The sequence below is a fragment of the Schistocerca serialis genome, chromosome 1 (assembly GCF_023864345.2).
Source record: "Schistocerca serialis cubense isolate TAMUIC-IGC-003099 chromosome 1, iqSchSeri2.2, whole genome shotgun sequence".
Lineage (NCBI taxonomy): Eukaryota > Metazoa > Arthropoda > Insecta > Orthoptera > Acrididae > Schistocerca > Schistocerca serialis.
Genome location: NC_064638.1, coordinates 389,449,652 through 389,471,463, shown reverse-complemented (window position 1 = coordinate 389,471,463; position 21,812 = coordinate 389,449,652). Strand labels below are relative to the sequence as shown.

General features: G+C 41.4%; 1 protein-coding gene across 4 annotated transcripts in view; it reads left to right on the top strand.

Moving 5' to 3' along the window:
- LOC126471284 (luciferin 4-monooxygenase) overlaps positions 1-21,812 on the top strand; it is a 256,816-nt gene that overhangs the window by 185,470 nt on the left and 49,534 nt on the right. For all 4 annotated transcript variants that reach the window (XM_050099406.1, XM_050099414.1, XM_050099422.1 and 1 more), the window contains exons 4-6: positions 6,814-7,126; positions 7,233-7,404; positions 10,414-10,686. In XM_050099406.1, coding sequence (XP_049955363.1) covers positions 6,814-7,126; positions 7,233-7,404; positions 10,414-10,686 — 758 coding nt within the window. The remainder of the gene's footprint in view (positions 1-6,813; positions 7,127-7,232; positions 7,405-10,413; positions 10,687-21,812) is intronic.

The following is a 21,812-nucleotide window of genomic DNA, read 5'->3' as shown; positions in this document are numbered from 1 at the left end:
AAGACGAAAGGATGTGGGTTTTAAGGGAGAGGGTAAGGAGTCATTCCAATCCCGGGAGCAGAAAGACTTGCCTTAGGGGGAAAAAAGGACGGGTATACACTCGCGCACACACACACACACATATCCATCCACACATATACAGACACAAGCAGACATATTTGAAGACAAAGAGTTTGGGCAGAGATGTCAGTCGAGGCAGAAGTGAAGACGCAAAGATGTTGTTGAATGACAGGTGAGGTATGAGTGGCGGCAACTTGAAATTAGCGGAGATTGAGGTCTGGTGGATAACGGGAAGAGAGGATATATTGAAGAGCAAGTTCCCATCTCCAGAGTTCGGATAGGTTGGTGTTAGTGGGAAGTATCCAGATAACCCGGACGGTGTAACACTGTGCCAAGATGTGCTGGCCGTGCACCAAGGCATGTTTAGCCACAGGGTGATCCTCATTACCAACAAACACTGTCTGCCTGTGTCCATTCATACGAATGGACAGTTTGTTACTGGTCATTCCCACATAGAATGCGTCACAGTGTAGGCAGGTCAGTTGGTAGATCACGTGGGTGCTCTCACACGTGGCTCTGCCTTTGATCGTGTACACCTTCCGGGTTACAGGACTGGAGTAGGTGGTGGTGGGAGGGTGCATGGGACAGGTTTACACCGGGGGCGGTTACAAGGATAGGAGCCAGAGGGTAGGGAGAGTGGTTTGGGGATTTCATAGGGATGAACTAACAGGTTACGAAGGTTAGGTGGACGGCGGAAAGACACTCTTGGTGGAGTGGGGAGGATTTCATGAAGGATGGATCTCATTTCAGAGCAGGATTTGAGGAAGTCGTATCCCTGCTGGAGAGCCACATTCAGAGTCTGGTCCAGTCCTAGAAAGTATCCTGTCACAAGTGGGGCACTTTTGTGGTTCTTCTGTGGGGGATTCTGGGTTCGAGGGGATGAGGAAGTGGCTCTGGTTATTTGCTTCTGTACCATGTCGGGAGGATAGTTGCGAGATGCGAAAGCTGTTGTCAGGTTGTGGGTGTAATGGTTCAGGGATTCTGGACTGGAGCAGATTCGTTTGCCACAAAGACCTAGGCTGTAGGGAAGGGACCGTTTGATTTGGAATGGGTGGCAGCTGTCATAATGGAGGTACTGTTGCTTGTTGGTGGGTTTGATGTGGACGGACGTGTGAAGCTGGCCATTGGACAGGTGGAGGTCAATGTCAAGGAAAGTGGCATGGGATTTGAAGTAGGACCAGGTGAATCTGATGGAACCAAAGGAGTTGAAGTTGGAGAGGAAATTCTGGAGTTCTTCTTCACTGTGAGTCCAGATCATGAAGATGTCATCAATAAATCTGTACCAAACTTTGGGTTGGCAGGCCTGGGTAACCAAGAAGGCTTCCTCTAAGCGACCCATGAATAGGTTGGCATATGAGGGGGCCATCCTGGTACCCATGGCTGTTCCCTTTAATTGTTGGTATGTCTGGCCTTCGAAAGTGAAGAAGTTGTGGGTCAGGATGAAGCTGGCTAAGGTGATGAGGAAAGAGGTTTTAGGTAGGGTGGCAGGTGATCAGCATGAAAGGAAATGCTCCATCGCAGCGAGGCCCTGGACGTGCGGAATATTTGTGTATAAGGAAGTGGCATCAATGGTTACAAGGATGGTTTCCGGGGGTAACAGATTGGGTAAGGATTCCAGGTGTTTGAGAAAGTGGTTGGTGTCTTTGATGAAGGATGGGAGACTGCATGTAATGGGTTGAAGGTGTTGATCTACGTAGGCAGAGATACATTCTGTGGGGGCTTGGTAACCAGCTACAATGGGGCGGCTGGGATGATTGGGTTTGTGGATTTTAGGAAGAAGGTAGAAGGTAGGGGTGCGGGGTGTCGGTGGGGTCAGGAGGTTGATGGAGTCAGGTGAAAGGTTTTGCAGGGGGCCTAAGATTCTGAGGATTCCTTGAAGCTCCGCCTGGACATCGGGAATGGGGTTACCTTGGCAAACTTTGTATGTGGTGTTGTCTGAAAGCTGACACAGTCCCTCAGCCACGTACTCCCGACGATCAAGTACCTGATTTTGAGGCAGAGGAGGTGGGTCCCGCTGCGACGGAGGACGGAACTGTTCCAGGCAGGGTTCAATTTGGATGGTGTCTTGGGGAGTTGGATCATTAGGAGTAGGATTAGGATCATTTTTCTTCGTGGCAAAGTGATACTTCCAGCAGAGAGTACGAGTGTAGGACAGTAAATCTTTGACGAGGGCTGTTTGGTTGAATCTGGGAGTGGGGCTGAAGGTGAGGCCTTTGGATAGGACAGAGGTTTCGGTTTGGGAGAGAGGTTTGGAGGAAAGGTTAACTACTGAATTAGGGTGTTGTGGTTCCGGATTGTGTTGATTGGAATTTTGAGGTTTTGGAGGGAGTGGAGCTGGAAGTGGGAGACTGAGTAGATGGGAGAGACTGGGTTTGTGTGCAGTGAGAGGAGGTTGAGGTTTGCTGGAAAGGTTGTGAAGGGTGAGTGAGTTGCCTTTCCGGAGGTGGGAAACCAGGAGATTGGATAGCTTTTTGACGTGGAGGGTGGCATGCTGTTCTAATTTACGGTTGGCCTGTAGGAGGATGCTCTGAACAGCCAGTGTGGATGTGGGAGAGGAAAGATTAAGGACTTTTATTAAGGATAGGAGTTGACGGGTGTGTTCATTGGCCGAGTTGATGTGTAGGTGAAGGATTAGGTGGGTGAGGGCAATGGATTGTTCATTTTGGAACTGGTATAGGGACTGGTGGAAAGAAGGGTTGCAGCCAGAGATGGGAACTTTAAGTGTGAGGCCTTTGGGGGTAATGCCAAATGTCAGACAAGCCTGAGAAAATAGAATATGGGAGCGTAATCTGGCTAGGGCGAAGGCATGTTTGCGGAGGGAATTTAAATAAAACTTAATGGGGTCGTTGTGGGGGTGTTGTGAGGGTGACATGGTATTAGAAGGTGGAAAGTGTAAAATGAGGCTGAAATGAAAATGAAAATAAAAATATATGGGGAGAGATAAAGGTGAACTGGAAAGTAACTGGAGATCTGGTGTGAAAAAAGGCGAGAAGGCGTTGGTTACAGCTGGACTATGTTGGACTTGGGTTGGTAGACAACAATGTGCACAAAGGTTAGGTGGTTGTGTTGCCGCCAAAACACGTTAAAGTATGGAGAAATTCGGGAAAATTTCGAAAAAACCGCGTGTAATTTATTAAAAGGAGTGGTTTTGTGGTGGCACATTATGAAAATGAGGCTAACAATTGTCTGACGAAGAAATAATGACGTTAAAACCTGTGGGAAGCGGATAAAAATTATCAGTGCTGTGCGAAAAACGGAAATGGAAATAAAGCGAAAGTTATTAGAACTAGCCGAAATGGTTGTTTAAAGGTGAAAGGAACTGTTTGTGAACTAGAAATGGTGGATTTTATAGCGGCGGTAGTGTTGAAAGCGGCAAAAAAATTTTTTTGGTTATGGTTATGGTTTGGAAGTGGGTTACCTATTATTGAGTATATATAGGCAGGGCTAAAATTGTATAGCAGATTATGGTAAAAAGGAGAAGGTGAATACAAAGTGAAACTACTGGCAAAAACAGAAAGAGAAAATAAGACGACAGAAAAGATTTCGAAATGCAACAGTGACAATAACAAACGTAATTGTTGGATTCAAATTATTGATATCAATATAATAGAGGAAAACATTCCACGTGGGAAAAATATATCTAAAAACAAAGATGATGTGACTTACCGAACGAAAGTGCTGGCAGGTCGATAGACACACAAACACACACACTAAATTCAAGCTTTCGCAACAAACTGTTGCCTCATCCTGCCCTGAAATGAGATCCATCCTTCATGAAATCCTCCCCACTCCACCAAGAGTGTCTTTCCGCCTTCCACCTAACCTTCGTAACCTGTTAGTTCATCCCTATGAAATCCCCAAACCACATTCCCTACCCTCTGGCTCCTATCCTTGTAACCGCCCCCGGTGTAAAACCTGTCCCATGCACCCTCCCACCACCACCTACTCCAGTCCTGTAACCCGGAAGGTGTACACGATCAAAGGCAGAGCCACGTGTGAGAGCACCCACGTGATCTACCAACTGACCTGCCTACACTGTGACGCATTCTATGTGGGAATGACCAGTAACAAACTGTCCATTCGCATGAATGGACACAGGCAGACAGTGTTTGTTGGTAATGAGGATCACCCTGTGGCTAAACATGCCTTGGTGCACGGCCAGCACATCTTGGCACAGTGTTACACCGTCCGGGTTATCTGGATACTTCCCACCAACACCAACCTATCCGAACTCCGGAGATGGGAACTTGCTCTTCAATATATCCTCTCTTCCCGTTACCCACCAGGCCTCAATCTCCGCTAATTTCAAGTTGCCGCCACTCATACCTCACCTGTCATTCAACATCATCTTTGCCTCTTCACTTCCGCCTCGACTGACATCTCTGCCCAAACTCTTTGTCTTTAAATATGTCTGCTTGTGAGATGTCTGCTTGTGTCTGTATATGTGTAGATGGATATGTGTGTGTGTGCGAGTGTATACCCGTCCTTTTTTCCCCCTAAGGCAAGTCTTTCCGCTCCCGGGATTGGAATGACTCCTTACCCTCTCCCTTAAAACCCACATCCTTTCGTCTTTCCCTCTCCTTCCCTCTTTCCTGAAGAGGCAACAGTTTGTTGCGAAAGCTTGAATTTTGTGTTTTGTGTGTGTGTTTGTGTTTGTTTGTGTGTCTATCAACCTGCCAGCGCACACACACACACACACACACACACACACATCTGTATGGCTACACTGTGTCAGCTGAATACACAAGAACAGAACTGCTGTTCTGCAGCTCGAGTGGGATGAGGATTTGTTTTGGGTGGAGGAGGCATGAGGAGGAAGAAGATGGGGAGCAGGAGGGAGAGTTGGCGAAGGAGAGGCTATGAGAGAGAGGCAGAATGAGTGGGGGATAGGAACGAAGAAAAAGGAGGCAATAGGAGTGTGTAATAGGAATGCAACACAGGCACTGGAACCATTGTGTCCATGCAGAATATGGTGAGAATGACGTTGATGAGCGCATTGGGAGGGAGAGACAGAGCAGAGGAAAGGGGTGCCTGTGGGGCGAGGGAGGGGAGTGGAGGGGAGGGGGGAGTTTGCAAGATGAGTGAAGTTTAGGTTCCGAAGCAGAGGTAGAGGTGGGTTGGGGACAGGAGACTAACAGAGATTGAGGCTAGGAGGATACAGGATCGAAGGATGTATTGCAAAGAAAACACATATCTATGTAATTATGAGAAGCTGGTATTGAGGGGTAGGATCCAAGTGGGACATGTTGGGAGCAGCCACTGAAGCTGAACATGTGCTCAGTAGCATGTTCTGCAACTGGTTGGTCAGCTCTGCTCTTGGTTACAGTTTAGAGGTGGCCATTCATTTGGACGGACAGCCAGATGAAGATCATGCCCACACTAAATGCTGTGCAGGAATTGCAGTAAATCTGGTGTATGACATGCCTGCTTTCACAGGTGGCCCTGCCTCTGGTAGAATAGGATAAACTTGTGATGGAACTTTAAATGGAGGTGCTAGTTGGGTGTAATAGTCAGGCCTTGATAAGATTCACAGACTTCCAGCATGCTGGAGTAATTGCAGGGCAGCAAGATGTGTTAATTAATACAGCAGAAAACCAGCCAAAGTTGCAAATTTCTCTTTTATTTACTTGATGATTAGTTTTGGGTCTTACAGATATCTGTATGCTCTGTAACTGTCACTTTGCACTTTGTGATTAGCATGTATTTGTTATCTTGATATGGTTTTTATATTTCGGGAAATACCATTTTGAGTATCTGGATGATTGGTGAATGGGTCATGACTCAAAACTAGTCATGAAGTAAATAAAAGTGAAATTTACAATGCCAGCTGTTTTTGCATTATATTGGATAAGGTTCAGTTGTTCCAGTCTGGGGTGTTATTGGGTGATGAGGAGGGAGCTCCTTTGCAGTTAATTTTTGTGGTTAGTTGGAGAATTAGGGATATGATGATACGGTATGGTAAATGTAAATCTAGACGTTAACTTTCTAGCTACCCAAAATCCGAAACCCATTGTCTGGTTCAGGTTCACTGATGATGTCTTCATGATCTGGAATCAGAACCAAGAAACCCTCTCCTCATTCCTCCACAGCCTCAGCACCTTCCCTCCACTGCTTCAACTGGTGCTCCTCAGCCTGAAGGTATTACCAGGGTGTTCACAAACAGGAACTATCCCTCAAATCTACTCTATGGACAGATTTCCTGCATCATATCCTCACACACCTCTAAACCTCCAACTATCCCCATGAATTAACTACAAAGAAACAACACTTTTGTCACCCATTAATCATCACAGATTGGAACAACTGAACTGTGTCCTTTGCCAGGTTTCAGCTATTTATCATTGTGCCCAGGAATGAGGAACATCGTCAGTGTGTGCTGCACAAACTGATTGGTGCCTTTACCTGTGTTGCTATCCTCTCCTGGCATCATTTGCCTCTCACTCACACCCTTCCACAGTCCTCTCTCTTGCTCCCTATCTCCTTTATCCTCTTGCCCATTCCATCGGACACGATCCCTCCTCACACTGGTCGAGCTGCAGAACTGCTCTTCAGGCACACTGTATTCACTTGGCAAAGTTTAGCCATGATTACTCAATATCTCTACTATGTTGCTAGTTTTTACCTTTATTCCTTAAATTATTTACATTCCATCAAGACTTTCCCTTGCCTTTCATTAATGGCCAATTAAGTACATAGTTCTGCTCTTATTAATAATATCATGTTTTTTTTTTTTTTTTTTTTTTTTTTTTTCAGGAGAAATGATGCATGCACTGAATATATCAAAACCAAAAGTTGTATTTTGCTCAGAAGCAACAGTTCAGGCACTGGAAAATGTTGCAAAAGAACTAAGTTTTATAAAGCACATAGTAGTTTTTGGAAATATTGTCTGTCACAGATACATTCCATTCTCCACTCTTGTCAGAGACACATCTCTGTGTTTTAAGCCTGTTAAGGTAAATCCGAGAGAACAAGTGGCTTGTATACTTTGCTCAAGTGGAACCACTGGACTACCTAAGGGAGTTATGCTTACTCATTCCAACATCTTGCATTCAGTCAATCATTTAAGGTGAATATACATTACATGAATGACACACATTTGGCTAAAAAGTAGAGAACTTGAGTTTTTAATATTAACATATTTTTATTTTCTTAATATGAAAACCATTTTTCAGAGATCCAACATATGGTAATTTGACGTCAGAAATTACACACCTTGGATTGTTGCCATTTTTCCATGCATATGCCTTCATCTATCAGATAGGAAATTTTTGTGCTGGTTCAAAATGTGTAGTGATGCCAAAATTTGATGAGGTACTTTTTCTGAAGGCGATACAGGACCACAAGGTAAATTTGTGATTATTATAAGGTAGTTCTGTCTTAAATTCATAACAGTAAATATTGCTGAGGAAGCTTCAATGATCCCTTAGTTCCTACACTCACACAACAGTTTACTTATTCTTTAATGACATTAATAAATATCAGGTTCAGAATGACAACTGCAGTACCAGATATGAGTATTTATCATGCAATCTTTGGAGAATGCTCTGTCATTCAGGACAGAAAACTGTGCTTTCCAAAAAAATTCTTTACTATGTTTCCAACAGTTATATTCTCCTAAACAAGTTTGTATGTACAGTATTAGGTACCTGCCAGATAAATGGATACATTCATTTCAAACATCATAGGCAAAAAATAAACACGAGACACTTGGAGATAAAATTACAAGTACCTTCTGAATATTTATCAAGAAAAGGCTCAGTCACCTATAGTGTCTCCAATGGGTCAGTACTAGGACCCATTGTTTTTCTTATTTATATCAGTGATCTGAACTTTGATGCTGATTCACTCAAAATAATGGCTCTGTTTAATAATAACCCTGTTTGATAATGACTTAACAATATTAAAGAATAGCATCATGAACCACTGAAAACTCTAGTAATGTTTATTCATTCTCAGACAACTAATTTCAGGAAAGCAACCATCATCAAGTTACAGATTAACACAATAATAAGTTTAAGAGAAGTTTCTTGGCCTCAAATATTTAATTTCTTCTAGTTGCAGCATCTGGTCGATATATGTGTCTATTACCTTATACATTTTGTATCAGTCTCTAAATACATGAATCAACAATCCACTGCAGCACTAAGCATCCTGTCTGGCCAAAGTCATACCACAAATTGGCTCTAGATCAAAGGTCTATTGTCAACCATGTTGTACACAGACTATTATACTATTTCCTAAATCAGTATCATACATATAGCTTGGAAGCATACTTCCACACCAAGGATGTAGCCAGGATTTTGTCAAAAGAGGGGAGGGGGGGGTGGTCTGATTTGTACAAAATTTGCATCTGAGAGGCCGTCATACAAGTAGGATTTGGTCTATAAAATTAAGCAAGAAAATCTTTTGTTGAAAAATGATAACATGTATTCTCCACAGTATTTCTCAATTTCTCAGAGCTTGTATATGTCCAAATGCACAATTAAATATTGCTTTATTTGGCCATATGATTTTGCCATTTGCACTACTGATAATAGAATTTTGAGCAATTTTTTTGAAGAAATGCAACCATCAGTGTTCAGGTGATATTTTTGTTGATCAGTATGATCTACAGGTGATGTGCAGATCCAAGAATATTATATTTTTATGCACTGACTTCAATTTAGTGTTATTTTTATTTAGTTTACTGCTCCACTGCCTTTTGAAATAATGAAATATTGCGACCCCAGTTTCCTGCCAGTCTCCAAATAACAACTCCAGTTCTAAAATTTAACTGCTATAGATTGTTAATTAGTCTATTGTGGTAGTGCATGCATATTTTTAACTTCCTATATCAGTAGTGGACAAATCAAAATCAGCTTTCCTCATCATTCTTTTCACAAACTTATCCATGATTAGAAACTGTCGCAGCAGCACACAGCATGTAAACAATAAATGGCAGCACTTACATTAAATTTAATTGCTAGTAAGAATTGGATTGATTAACTAAACAAGAACTGAGCTCAAGCAAGGCTAATAATGTACAGTAGTTTGTATTGACTAAAGTAGGGGTGGGCAGTGAGTTTAAATCTAAAGAGATAGTCTTATTTACTATTGATAGTGTATATTCCATTCTCATATGATTGAAAATCATAATATCTGCCAATTTCACTGCATGCACCTGGGTCATGTGTAATTTCATTTAGGTGATATGGAGGGTCCAGACTCCCTGCCCCCACCCTCCCCCTTTTTGGCTTTGTCCTTGTCCACATTCATACGAGAATAGTGGGAACTCTCATCTGAATAATATTTCTGAAAGACCATGTTAATCAGTAGGATGAAAAAAAAATTGCTTTGGTTCTCAAAAAATCACTATCAGGGTAGGATATGAATATTCCATATATTTTAGTCATCTTTCCCATCATCAAAAAAGTAATGAAAGCTACATAACACATACTTTAATTCTATAAGAGCAGTGTTTAACCCTTTCATTAGGAGAAATAGGTATCTTATATAATGCTCTCTGGGCTTCATTGGGTTTTCAGTAAAACTCTGGCTGGAGGCTAGTAGCCTCATTAAAAGTTTTCTTATAGGTAGCTGCTATCAAAAAATTTGAGACTGTCATAGTAGAACTTTTTAGATGCTTTTTATTACTACTTACTTTCTAATGAGTGGATAACACTTTCTGTTCTATGTGTAACACTACCTATAATTTGGGGACTATAAGTACCTCCCACCATTTCTGATGACTAATGCCACCAAAGCAGATAGACTGGTTGCATATTTATTATCTTGCTTGCATGCTCTTCAGACTCTATTCTGCTCTAAACAAGTTGCAATATAGTAACGCAGATGCAGAATGTGTATTTAACACACTTATTTGAGGGATGATGTGTGGAAACACTGTGTTTAACTTAAACTACAGTGCCTGACTACCAGCATGTGTTAAAATGTCCTTAATCACTGTATTGCAATGTCATGCTGAGTAAACTAAAATGCGGGGCTGACATGTTTTCCAAACAAGAGAGTTTATTAATGAAGAAGAAGAAATGATATGCCCATAAAGATGGATATTCAGTTTTCCCATTCCAGGATCAATCGTGCAGAAATTTGTGATACTACCACTGTCATCATTTTATTTATTTGCCAAACAGTTTGTAGTTGTTCATATTATTTAGTGCCTATGCATATAAATGTATGGTATTCACAGTACAAAGTACATTTGTGGCAACTTTTAAGGACTATTAAGTAAAACAACACTGGAAGTACTTGATTTGGCATGATTTACATGTTGTCTGTGTGTAATGACTCACAATAATTATTTGATACAGATTAATGTAATAATATGTGATGACACACTTTCCATATGCACAGGTGACAAGACTTACACTCGTACCCCCATTGCTTGTGTTCCTTGCTAAACATCCAATGGTTAGCCAATATGATCTGTCCTCTTTGACTGACATAAAATGTGGAGCTGCTCCTATAAGCAGAGAAATCCAGGAACAAGTGACAAAACGACTTGGAATAAATAATATCAGGCAGGGCTATGGCATGACAGAGACAACTCTGGCTTCACTGATGACACCAAGTGGAGAAAATAAATATGGATCATCTGGCATAGTTGTACCTTCAACTGAAGTGAAGGTGAGTATAATATAAAATTGTTCTTGTCTCTTTAAAACCCCTTGAATTCATAGATCACTTAATAATTATTCTGCTATTTTGAGCTCTAAGACCACTAATAAAATTTGAGACATGATTAAAGAATTAATAAGCTTTTGTTTTTAAGAAAGTTTTATATTTTCTAATTATTAAAAAAATAATATGTAGTTCATTAGCTAAAGTAAAAGAACTTACGTAGAGGAACTTTATTATCAAGAGTGCCTATATATCTGCCTCTATTAATAACGTTTAAACCTCATTCTAGAAAAGCAAGGCTCAAATCCTTATCCAACAATCCAGAATTAAGGTTTCTTAGGCATTTAAAGTGAATGTATAAAGATTCCTGTAAAAAGGCCCCATCCTTGTCCAGTCTAAGCTTGTGCTCCATCTCTTATGACTGTGTCATTATTGCAACATTAAACCCTAATTGTCCTCCCTTTCTAATAGTAATTACAGTATTACATCTCAGATTCTCTTAGTATAAGTATATATCTGGTAAAATAATAATGGAAATCTCTGGGTGGAACAATATGCAAAATAAATGAAAGGCAACCACTCACCTTTAGCAGACTGCTATGTGGCATGTAGACTTTCATAGCAGAACACACTATTAACTAGATTTCAAGCTCTGATTCTTCTACTGGCAGAAAGTACATACATTCACACACACAACCACACAAACATGCACATCCACACTACCATGGCTGTTGCCACACTAATTTTACAGAGCAATTGTCTGGGATGATGGATGTGGTGGGGTGACAGCAAAGGATGTACAAAGCAGTGAGGGAGGGGGTAGTGGGATAGTGAGGGATGGAGAGGGAAAGACAGATGACTTAGCAGCTTCAGAACAACATGAAAGATCTCCTCTAACAGCTGTGAACATGCTAACCAGTCACTGATCAGTACTTCTCTGATTACTCATTATCACCTTAGGCTTGAAAAGCTCAACCACATCCTTCGCCAATGCTTTGATCACCTCTTAACATGTCCTAGGATGACTGATGTCATACTCTAATATCCTACCAACTTCACCCAAAGAAATGTTCCACTACCCACCCAACCTATAGAATATCCTTGTCAAACCCACTCCAACTTTGCTCTCAGTCCCGCACTCAACAGGTCATTCCATTATGGATGACCCAGGTGCAAGACCTGTCCCATACACCCACTCACTACTGCAGCCCAGTCACAGAATTTTTCCTACCAGTAAAAGGCAGGGCCACATGTGAAAGCAGCCATGTTACATATCAGCTGTGCTGCAGTTACTGTGCTGCATTCTGTATGCACATGACAGATAATCAATCGTTTACCCACATGAATGACCATCACCAAACTGTGGCAAACCACAAACTTGACCAAAAAGTTGCTGAACATGCTGTGCACCACAACATAAATGACTTTAACAGCTGCTTCACTGCGTGTACCATTTGTGTACTCACTTCCAGAACAAGTTTCTCGGAAATATGCTGGTGGGAATTGTATCTCTATGTATTGCGAATACATAGAAAGAAGGATCATTTGTTGTATGATTATATGATAGCGGAACAAACACTGATAGCAGTTACTTCTGTAAAATATCTGGGAGTAGGTGTGTGGAACGATTTGAAGTGGAATGATCATATAAAATTAATTGTTGGTAAGGCGGCTACCAGGTTGAGATTCATTGGGAGAGTCCTTAGAAAATGTAGTCCATCAACGAAGGAGGTGGCTTACAAAACACTCATTCGACCTATACTTGAGTATTGCTCATCAGTGTGGGATCAGTAACAGATCGGGTTGACGGAGGAGATAGAGAAGATCCAAAGAAGAGCGGCGCGTTTCATCACAGGGTTATTTGGTAACTGTGATAGCGTTACGGAGATGTTTAGCAAACTCAAGTGGCAGACTCTGCAAGAGAGGCACTCTGCATCACGGTGTAGCTTGCTCACCAGGTTTCGAGAGGGTGCGTTTCTGGATGAGGTATCGAATATATTGCTTCCTCCTACTTATACCTCCTGAGGAGATCACGAATGTAAAATTAGAGAGATTCGAGCGTGCATGGAGGCTTTCCGGCAGTTGTTCTTCCCGCGAACCATATGCTACTGGAACAGAAAAGGGAGGTAATGACAGTGGCACGTAAAGTGCCCTCCACCACACACCGTTGGGTGGCTTGCGGAGTATAAATGTAGATGTAGATATAGATATCCTGCATCCTCACAATCCCCCTGGCCTAAATTCTGCTAACCTGTTTCTGACTGCTTCATCTTAACTTTTTTCTTCTGTCATTGCCCCACCAAGCCTTCCCCTCCAAATCATGTATTATCTTCTCCCACCACTCTTCCTCTCCACATGTGAGCACCCCCCCCCCCCCCCCCTCCCCCTCTCCCAGTCCCCTTTCTGTCTTTCCCCCCTGTTCTCTTCCCTCTCAGTCTCCCTCTCCATCCCTACCTTTCTCTTCACATCCTTCCCTCCATCCCTCTCTCTTTATATATTCTATATATATCTCTTATGTGCTCTACCTCCTCAGAATATCTTTTGTGCTGCTATGCAACCACTGAGCATCTATCTTCCCTGTTCTACCTCACATTATCCTATTATCCCCTCCTTCCTCATTTATCCTTCCCTATGTTCTCCCCACTTCCATAGCCCAGGCAACTGCTTTCTAATAATCAGTGTTACCAAGATAGAGTGTGTTTGGGTATCTGTGTGGTTGTGTTTGTGAGTTTTTGTACTTTCTGCCAGTAGAAGAGCCAGGGCAGGTAAGCTAGTTAATGCTGTGTTCTGTTAAATGCTGTAATCTCCCCTTCCCTCATATCACCAGTTGATTTTCACTCTTCATTACCGACTCGTTTCATAAGCTTAGAGAGGAGTAAGATGCTCAAATAACTTTTTTACTTATCTTATTTTCTCATAGTTGGCTCCAATTCATCACATCTAGGGGTTAATTCTTGAGGCTGAAATTCTTGACTTTGTAGGCTCCAGATGACATTGTAACTATTAAGTAAGCCTGCTGCGTAATTTATATTTTTCTACTATTTTTTATTCTATCACATTTTTCTACATCACACTGTCTTTACAATTTCCAGTTCCATGAAACCAAAAATTAATTTGTTATTGCCAAACATAAAAACATTTCTGATTCCATCATTCTGCAGTACTAACAATATTCCAAAGTGTTTACAAAACAAAAGGAGTTCACAAACTTTCTTGACAAAAGAAGAATCTTCACCAAGTTATATCATTATTTTATAAATGAATCCAGAAATAAATTTAATATTTAGCATTAGATTGTGCAATTAATAATATGAATTTTAAGTGTGCCAAGTATTTTGTAACTTCAAATGTTTCTAAAAGAAAAGTAATTTTAACTGTACATACAGAGTCAATACATATTGATTGTAATAAAGCAACAAAATAATTTCTTTTCATACATTTTAGACTGAAATATATTACATCATATACAAAATCAGATGAAATTCTTTCAGTTAAACAGCTGAGATAATATTAACCTGTTTAAAAGATAGAGAGTATTTTTGGTATCAATAACTTCTGTACAATAAAGTTAATGTTAGCACATATATGCCCCATACATCAGTTTACCTTGTAACATTATTTAATTTGCAACTTGATTGTTAAGTATGATTGATGATAAATCTTAGAAATTTCACTTTTTAAAGCATTTGAGGTATGTCCTAAAAATTGTCGTAAAACAATTTGTATATGCCAGTAAAATCTTCTAGAACCATTAGTGAGTGATTCCATAGTATGACTCCTTGGGATTGTTGTTCAAGAAAGCTTTGTATGCAGACACTGATTCCAGGATCTCAAAATTACAGCCACAGATGATTCCATCCATTTTCAAGAGAGACTGTTAAGTCACATGGAGCTAGATTGCAGATATGTGGATTTGGACTTGTCTGCATTTAGACTTCTCAATAAATGTCTGTCATTTGGTCAACTCATTCTCTTTCCAACATACCTCACTCTCCTTTCTTTATTTTGATGGACATTGTGAAGGACAAAACAGACAGACACGTTATCTGTTGGGTCAAATAAGAACTAATTACAACATTCAACACATAATTTAACTGCTAGAATTAAACCAGTCAAACTCATATTGACAAAATATTAAATGCTGAGCCATTTGTTCCTGGATTGGATCATGTGTTATGTACCTTTCTGACATAAATATGGTACCCCACATGATTGCAGATTTTATCTCAAGAGTATCCTGGATGTAATTGTAATCACAATGATCTCTCAGGGGGCTCATGACTCTGTCATTTGTGTGTATGTGGCAAGCATGGGACCGAAGCGATTGCAGCATTCCCTTCCTTTCTTCTGCTGCAATCTTCCATTTCCAGCCATCCTTACTTCTCATACTATTGAATCCTTGGTGACAATCCTCAGCATTGGTCCAGTTATTTCTAGGTTGTTCTTTCTCTGTTCTTTGCTCTGTACATATTTCCCCTATACTTTTCACCAACGTTTTGGTTGATGTAATTTTTGGTCCCCTTTTGCATTTGACCTGCATTTTCTTAAATTTCTCCTGTAGTGAAGACCAGTTGGGAAGGACACTTAAGGTACTACCAACTTATGTACAATGTAGAAGATGAGCTACACCCAATAAGTAATTAGACCCAAAAATGTGCTTGAAAGCCACTGCATTAAAAGTATGTCATGGTGGGATCATCACGGATCCTCTCGCTAGGGATACCTGATGATACAGGGAAGGCAGATTAGAGTAGATTAGATTTACTTTCATTCCAGTTGGTCGGTATTGAGGAAGTCCTCCAGGATGTATATGATGCCAGAGCTGTTAAGTCCTCACAGATGCCAATTGAATAGTGGTGGGGGGAATAAAATCTGATATATATTGAAAACTGATTAAAAATTGCTGCTTAAATAATTAAAAAAAGGAATTTTTGAAAGAATAATTGAAAAAAAAAAATGGAAAGTACACATATCCTGAGTGAACTTTAATGGGCACTAATATAAACAGACCTTCAATATTCACTACATTTATTCAGCATTTAAATTTACATACTTCTTTTTCTTGTTACCACCATTGTGCATAGAGCTTGATATGACACTACTGGTTCCGGGTCGCCCCTCTTCTGCTCACACAAATTATTCTTGTCTGCTTCGATCCTCTTGATGCAGGATTCTTGGCACATCACAGAGAGATGAACAGACGGGTATGGTCATTGTTAATGAATGACTGAACTTTGCTATCTTGATAACTTTTTATAAGACTTTTTAATGTACAATTGGAATATGGTACACATTTTCTAACAACATTCACTCAGCGGAACTCATCATACGTCCATCTGCTACCACTTATAGTGAAAGACAGATTAATCGAAAATTAAATTAAAAAATTGAAGGACCTCTCTCTACCTGTTTTGCTTCTATGTGTAATAATATGTTACATTACAATTGCCCCCCACTGTGCACTGACGTCATATGGAGGTGCACAGTGTCTGAGCTTACTTCTCTTTTTATGGGTTGATAACCCTGACGGATATGGGCATAGCCTTTATTTTTCAGCCATTGGAGTTATCCTATATGGTTACCAATTTATATAAGCATGTCAGCTCCATTAACACATACACGCATAAGTTTTCCTTCATAACAAAGTGCTTACTGTAAGCGCATAGTCACATTACTGTCAGTTAGTATCTACCCAGTGTTTAACTTGCAAAGCATGTGTGTGCAGCTCAACATCCGTTACTGTCCCTGCTCACTTCCATGTATTTAATACAAAGTCAGAGTACCTGAGTCATCCATTCACATAGTCTTCATTGCACAAATTCGTGACCAATGAAAGTATCTAACTCCTCTAAAAGCATAGGTTTACATCTACATCTACATCCATACTCCACAAGCCACCTGACAGTGTGTGGCGGAGGGTACCTTGAGTACCTCTGTCGGTTCTCCCTTCCATTCCAGTCTCGTATTGTTCGTGGAAAGAAGGATTGTTGGTATGCCCCTGTGTGGGCTCTAATCTCTCTGATTTTATCCTCATGGTGTCTTCATAAGATATACGTAGGAGGGAGCAATGTACTGCTTGACTCCTCGGTGAAGGTATGTTATCGAAACTTCAACAAAAGCCTGTACTGAGCTACTGAGCATCTCTCCTGCAGAGTCTTTCACTGGAGTTTATCTATCATTGCCGTAACGCTTTCGCGATTACTAAATGATCCTGTAACAAAGCGCGCTGCTCTCTGTTGGATCTTCTCTATCTCTTCTTTTAACCCTATCTGGTACGGATCCCACACTGCTGAGCAGTATTCAAGCAGTGGGTGAACAAGCGTACTGTAACCTACTTCCTTTGTTTTCGGATTGCATTTCCTTAGGACTCTTCCAGTGAATCTCAGTCTGGCATCTGCTTTATCGACGATCAACTTGATATGATCATTCCATTTTAAATCACTCCTAATGTGTACTCCCAGATAATTTATGGAATTAACTGCTTCCAGTTGCTGACCTGCTATATTGTATCTAAATGATAAGGGATCTTTCTTTCTATGTATTCACAGCACATTACACTTGTCTACATTGAGATTCAATTGCCATTCCCTGCACCAAGCGTCAATTTGCTGCAGATCCTCCTGCATTTCAGTACAATTTTCCATTGTTACAACCTCTCGATATACCACAGCATCATCCACAAAAAGCCTCAGTGAACTTCCAATGTCATCCACTAGGTCATTTATGTATATTGTGAATAGCAACAGTCCTACGACACTCCCCTGTGACACACCTAAAATCACTCTTACTTCAGAAAACTTCTCTCCATTGAGAATGACATTCTGCGTTCTGTTATCTAGGAACTCTTCAATCCAATCACACAATTGATCTGATAGTCCATATGCTCTTACTTTGTTCATTCAACGACTGTGGGGAAATGTATCGAACTCCTTGCAGAAGTCAAGAAACACAGCATCTACCTGGGAACCCATATCTATGGCCCTCTGAGTCTCGTGGACAAATAGCGTGAGCTGGGTTTCACACGATCGTCTTTTTCGAAACGCTTTCGCGATTACTAAATGATCCTGTAACAAAGCGCGCTGCTCTCTGTTGGATCTTCTCTATCTCTTCTTTTAACCCTATCTGGTACGGATCCCACACTGCTGAGCAGTATTCAAGCAGTGGGTGAACAAGCGTACTGTAACCTACTTCCTTTGTTTTCGGATTGCATTTCCTTAGGATTCTTCCAGTGAATCTCAGTCTGGCACCTGCTTTATCGACGATCAACTTGATATGATCATTCCATTTTAAATCACTCCTAATGTGTACTCCCAGATAATTTATGGAATTAACTGCTTCTAGTTGCTGACCTGCTATATTGTATCTAAATGATAAGGGATCTTTCTTTCTATGTATTCACAGCACATTACACTTGTCTACATTGAGATTCAATTGCCATTCCCTGCACCAAGCGTCAATTCGCTGCAGATCCTCCTGCATTTCAGTACAATTTTCCATTGTTACAACCTCTCGATATACCACAGCATCATCTACAAAAAGCCTCAGTGAACTTCCAATGTCATCCACTAGGTCATTTATGTATATTGTGAATAGCAACAGTCTTACGACACTCCCCTGTGGCACACCTAAAATCACTCTTACTTCGGAAAACTTCTCTCCATTGAGAATGACATTCTGCGTTCTGTTATCTAGGAACTCTTCAATCCAATCACACAATTGATCTGATAGTCCATATGCTCTTACTTTGTTCATTCAACGACTGTGGGGAAATGTATCGAACTCCTTGCAGAAGTCAAGAAACACAGCATCTACCTGGGAACCCATATCTATGGCCCTCTGAGTCTCGTGGATAAATAGCGTGAGCTGGGTTTCACACGATCGTCTTTTTCGAAACCCATGCTGATTCCTACAGAGTAGATTTCTAGTCTCCAGAAAAGTCATTATACTCAACATAATACGTGTTCCAAAATTCTACAACTGATCGATGTTAGAGATATAGGTCTATAGTTCTGCACATCTCTTCGATGTCCCTTCTTGAAAACAGGGATGACCTGTGCCCTTTTCCAATCCTTTGAAATGCTACGCTCTTCTAGAGACCTACGGTACACTGCTGAAAGAAGGGGGGCAAGTTCCTTCGCGTACTCTGTGTAAAATCGAACTGGTATCCCATCAGGTCCAGCAGCCTTTCCTCTTTTGAGCGATTTTAATTGTTTCTATATCCCTCTGTCATCTATTTTGATATCTACCATTTTGTCATCTGTGCGACAATCTAGAGAAGGAACGAATTCATTGAACGCCTCTCGCATAGCCCTCCTCACACTACATTTCGTTTCGCATAATTTTTGTTTGTCTGCAAGGCTTTGGCTATGTTTATGTTTGCTGTGAAGTTCCCTTAGCTTCCGCAGCAGTTTTCTATCTCGGTTGTTGTACCATGGTGGCTCTTTTCCATCTCTTTGTCTTTCTTGGCACATACTCATCTAATGCATATTGTACGATGGTTTTGAACTTTGTCCACTGATCCTCAACACTATCTGTACTTGAGACAAAACTTTTGTGTTGAGCCATCAGGTACTCTGAAATCTGCTTTTTGTCACTTTGCTAAACATAAAAATCTTCCTACCTTTTTTAATATTTTTATTTATGGCTGAAATCATCGATGCAGTAACCGCTTTATGATCGCTGATTCCCTGTTCTGCGTTAACTGTTTCAAATAGTTCGGGTCTGTTTGTCACCAGAAGGTCTAATATGTTATCGCCACAAGTCAGTTCTCTTTTTAACTGCCCAAGATATTTTTCAGATAAAGCACTTTAAAAAATTTCACTGGATTCTTTGTCCCTGCCACCCATTATGAACGTTTGAGTCTTCCAGTCTATATCTGGCAAATTAAAATCTCCTCCCAGAACTATAACATGGTGGGGAAATCTACTCGAAATATTTTCAAAATTATCCTTCAGGTGCTCAACCACTGCAGCTGCTGAACCGGGGGGGCCTATAGAGACATCCAATTACCATGTCTGAGCCTGCTTTAACCGTGACCTTCACCCAAATTATTTCACATTTCGGAACTCTGTCAATTTCCTTCAATAGTATTGCACTTCTTATCACTATAAACACACCTCCCTCTTCACTGTCCAGCCTGTCTCTGCTCTATACATTCCAATCTGATTTTAGAATTTCATTACTGCTTACATCTGGTTTCAGCCAACTTTCTATCCTTAGTACTATGTGGGCATTGTGACTGTTTATTAATGAGAGCAGTTCTGGGACCTTTCTATAGATGCTCCTGCAGTTTACTATTAGCACATTAATGTTGTTATTCCCTGTTGCATTTTGCCTACTCCTACCTTGCCGCGTCTCAGGAGGCGTCTTGTTGGGCCTAGGGAGGGAATTCTCTAACCTAAAAAACCCACATGTGCACTCCACACGTATTCCGCTACCCTTGTAGCCGCTTCCTGCATGTAGTGCACGCCTGACCTATTCAGGGGGACCCTACATTTCTCCACCCGATAGCGGATGTCGAGAAATTTGCACCCCAGATCTCAGCAGAAACGTCTGAGCCTCTGGTTTAAGCCTTCCACTCGGCTCCAAACCAGAGGACCGCGATCAGTTCTGGGAACGATACTACAAATAGTTAGCTCAGATTCCACCCCGCGAGCAAGGCTTTCCGCCTTCACCAACTCCGCCAACCGCCTGTATGAACTGAGGATGACCTCTGAACCCAGAAGGCAGGAGTCATTGGTGCCGACATGAGCAACAATTTGCAGTCGGGTGCACCCAGTGCTCTCTATCGCCACCTGCAGGGCCTCCTCCACATCCCGGATGAGACCCCCCAGCAAGCAGACAGAGTGAACACTGGCCTTCTTCCCGGACCTTTCTGCTATTTCCCTCAGGGGCTCCATCACCCGCCTAACATTGGAGCTCCCAATCACTAATAAACCCCTCCCCCCAGTGTGTCTGCTCAGACCTTGCTGAAGGAGCGGCCACATGTCCACTCACAGGCAGAGCACCGATGCCACACAGCCAACCTCCACACTGACCCTCCACCTCGTGCGCCACGAATGCCGCTGAACCCGCCACTCCACTTGGGGGGACGGTGGCCCAACCGCGCCCGGTACCCGGGAAGATGTCTTGACAGCAGGGACAGTGGGTGAAGCATGCGGCGCACCAGACTCCCCACTACCGCTACACTCCGAGGCAGCAGCCTGAAGACGGCTGACCGCGGCCATCAGCACATTCAGCTGATCGCAAACAATGGCCAGCTCCTCCTGCGTCCATACACAGCAGTCACACATCCTATCCATCCTAAGAAATCAATTGACTGTAGGGAGTTAATCAACTTTTAACTAGACTGCTAATTCACTAAAGGTGGCTGATAGTTGACTAAACTGTGATTACTAGACACTTCTTGTAGAAAACAATGAAAATAGCACTACCTGTCTCTTGACTGCATTCAAAACAAACACTAGCACTACTGGCACTATGGCTGACTAAAGGGACTCTCTCTGACTGTATTCAAAACAAACACAAAATCTATGGAACACTATTACTAGCACTCGACAATTAAAGCTTCCTAAAAGCAAAAACACATGGAAGAAGAAGTGACAAGTAAGAAAAATACAGTTAATACTTAAATTAACATAGCTCACTGCACAGCAGACGTGACGCAGACAGCAACGTAGCTCGCTGCACAGCAGACGTGATGCAGACGGCAGTTGCTTCCTGTTGTATGTTATTTTGGAATGTCAGTAATTTTAGCAACACTACCTCTTAACCTTTCCTCTGCTCCCTTTAAACGCAAGTCAATTTTAGCTAGAAGTTGGCTTTCTTTCTCTTTTAGAGCTTCTTCTACAGTATCTACATAAATTTTGTATTCTGACACTACCTTTTCAGCAGGGGTGCTGCCCTTATCCATCATCCCGGCCTCAGATTTCACTTATTTCCTGTACATCTGCACATAAATTATCTCTCTGTTTTTTGACAAATTCTGATTCTAAACTTATCTGATCTACTTTTAGAGTCAACTTGTGTATTTTTGTAGGTAGGTTTTTGCATATGTCTTGCAGCTCGTTGACTGCGTTCGTCACATTTTTACCAACGCATCCACTTGGGATTGTGTCTCCTGAATTTGAGAA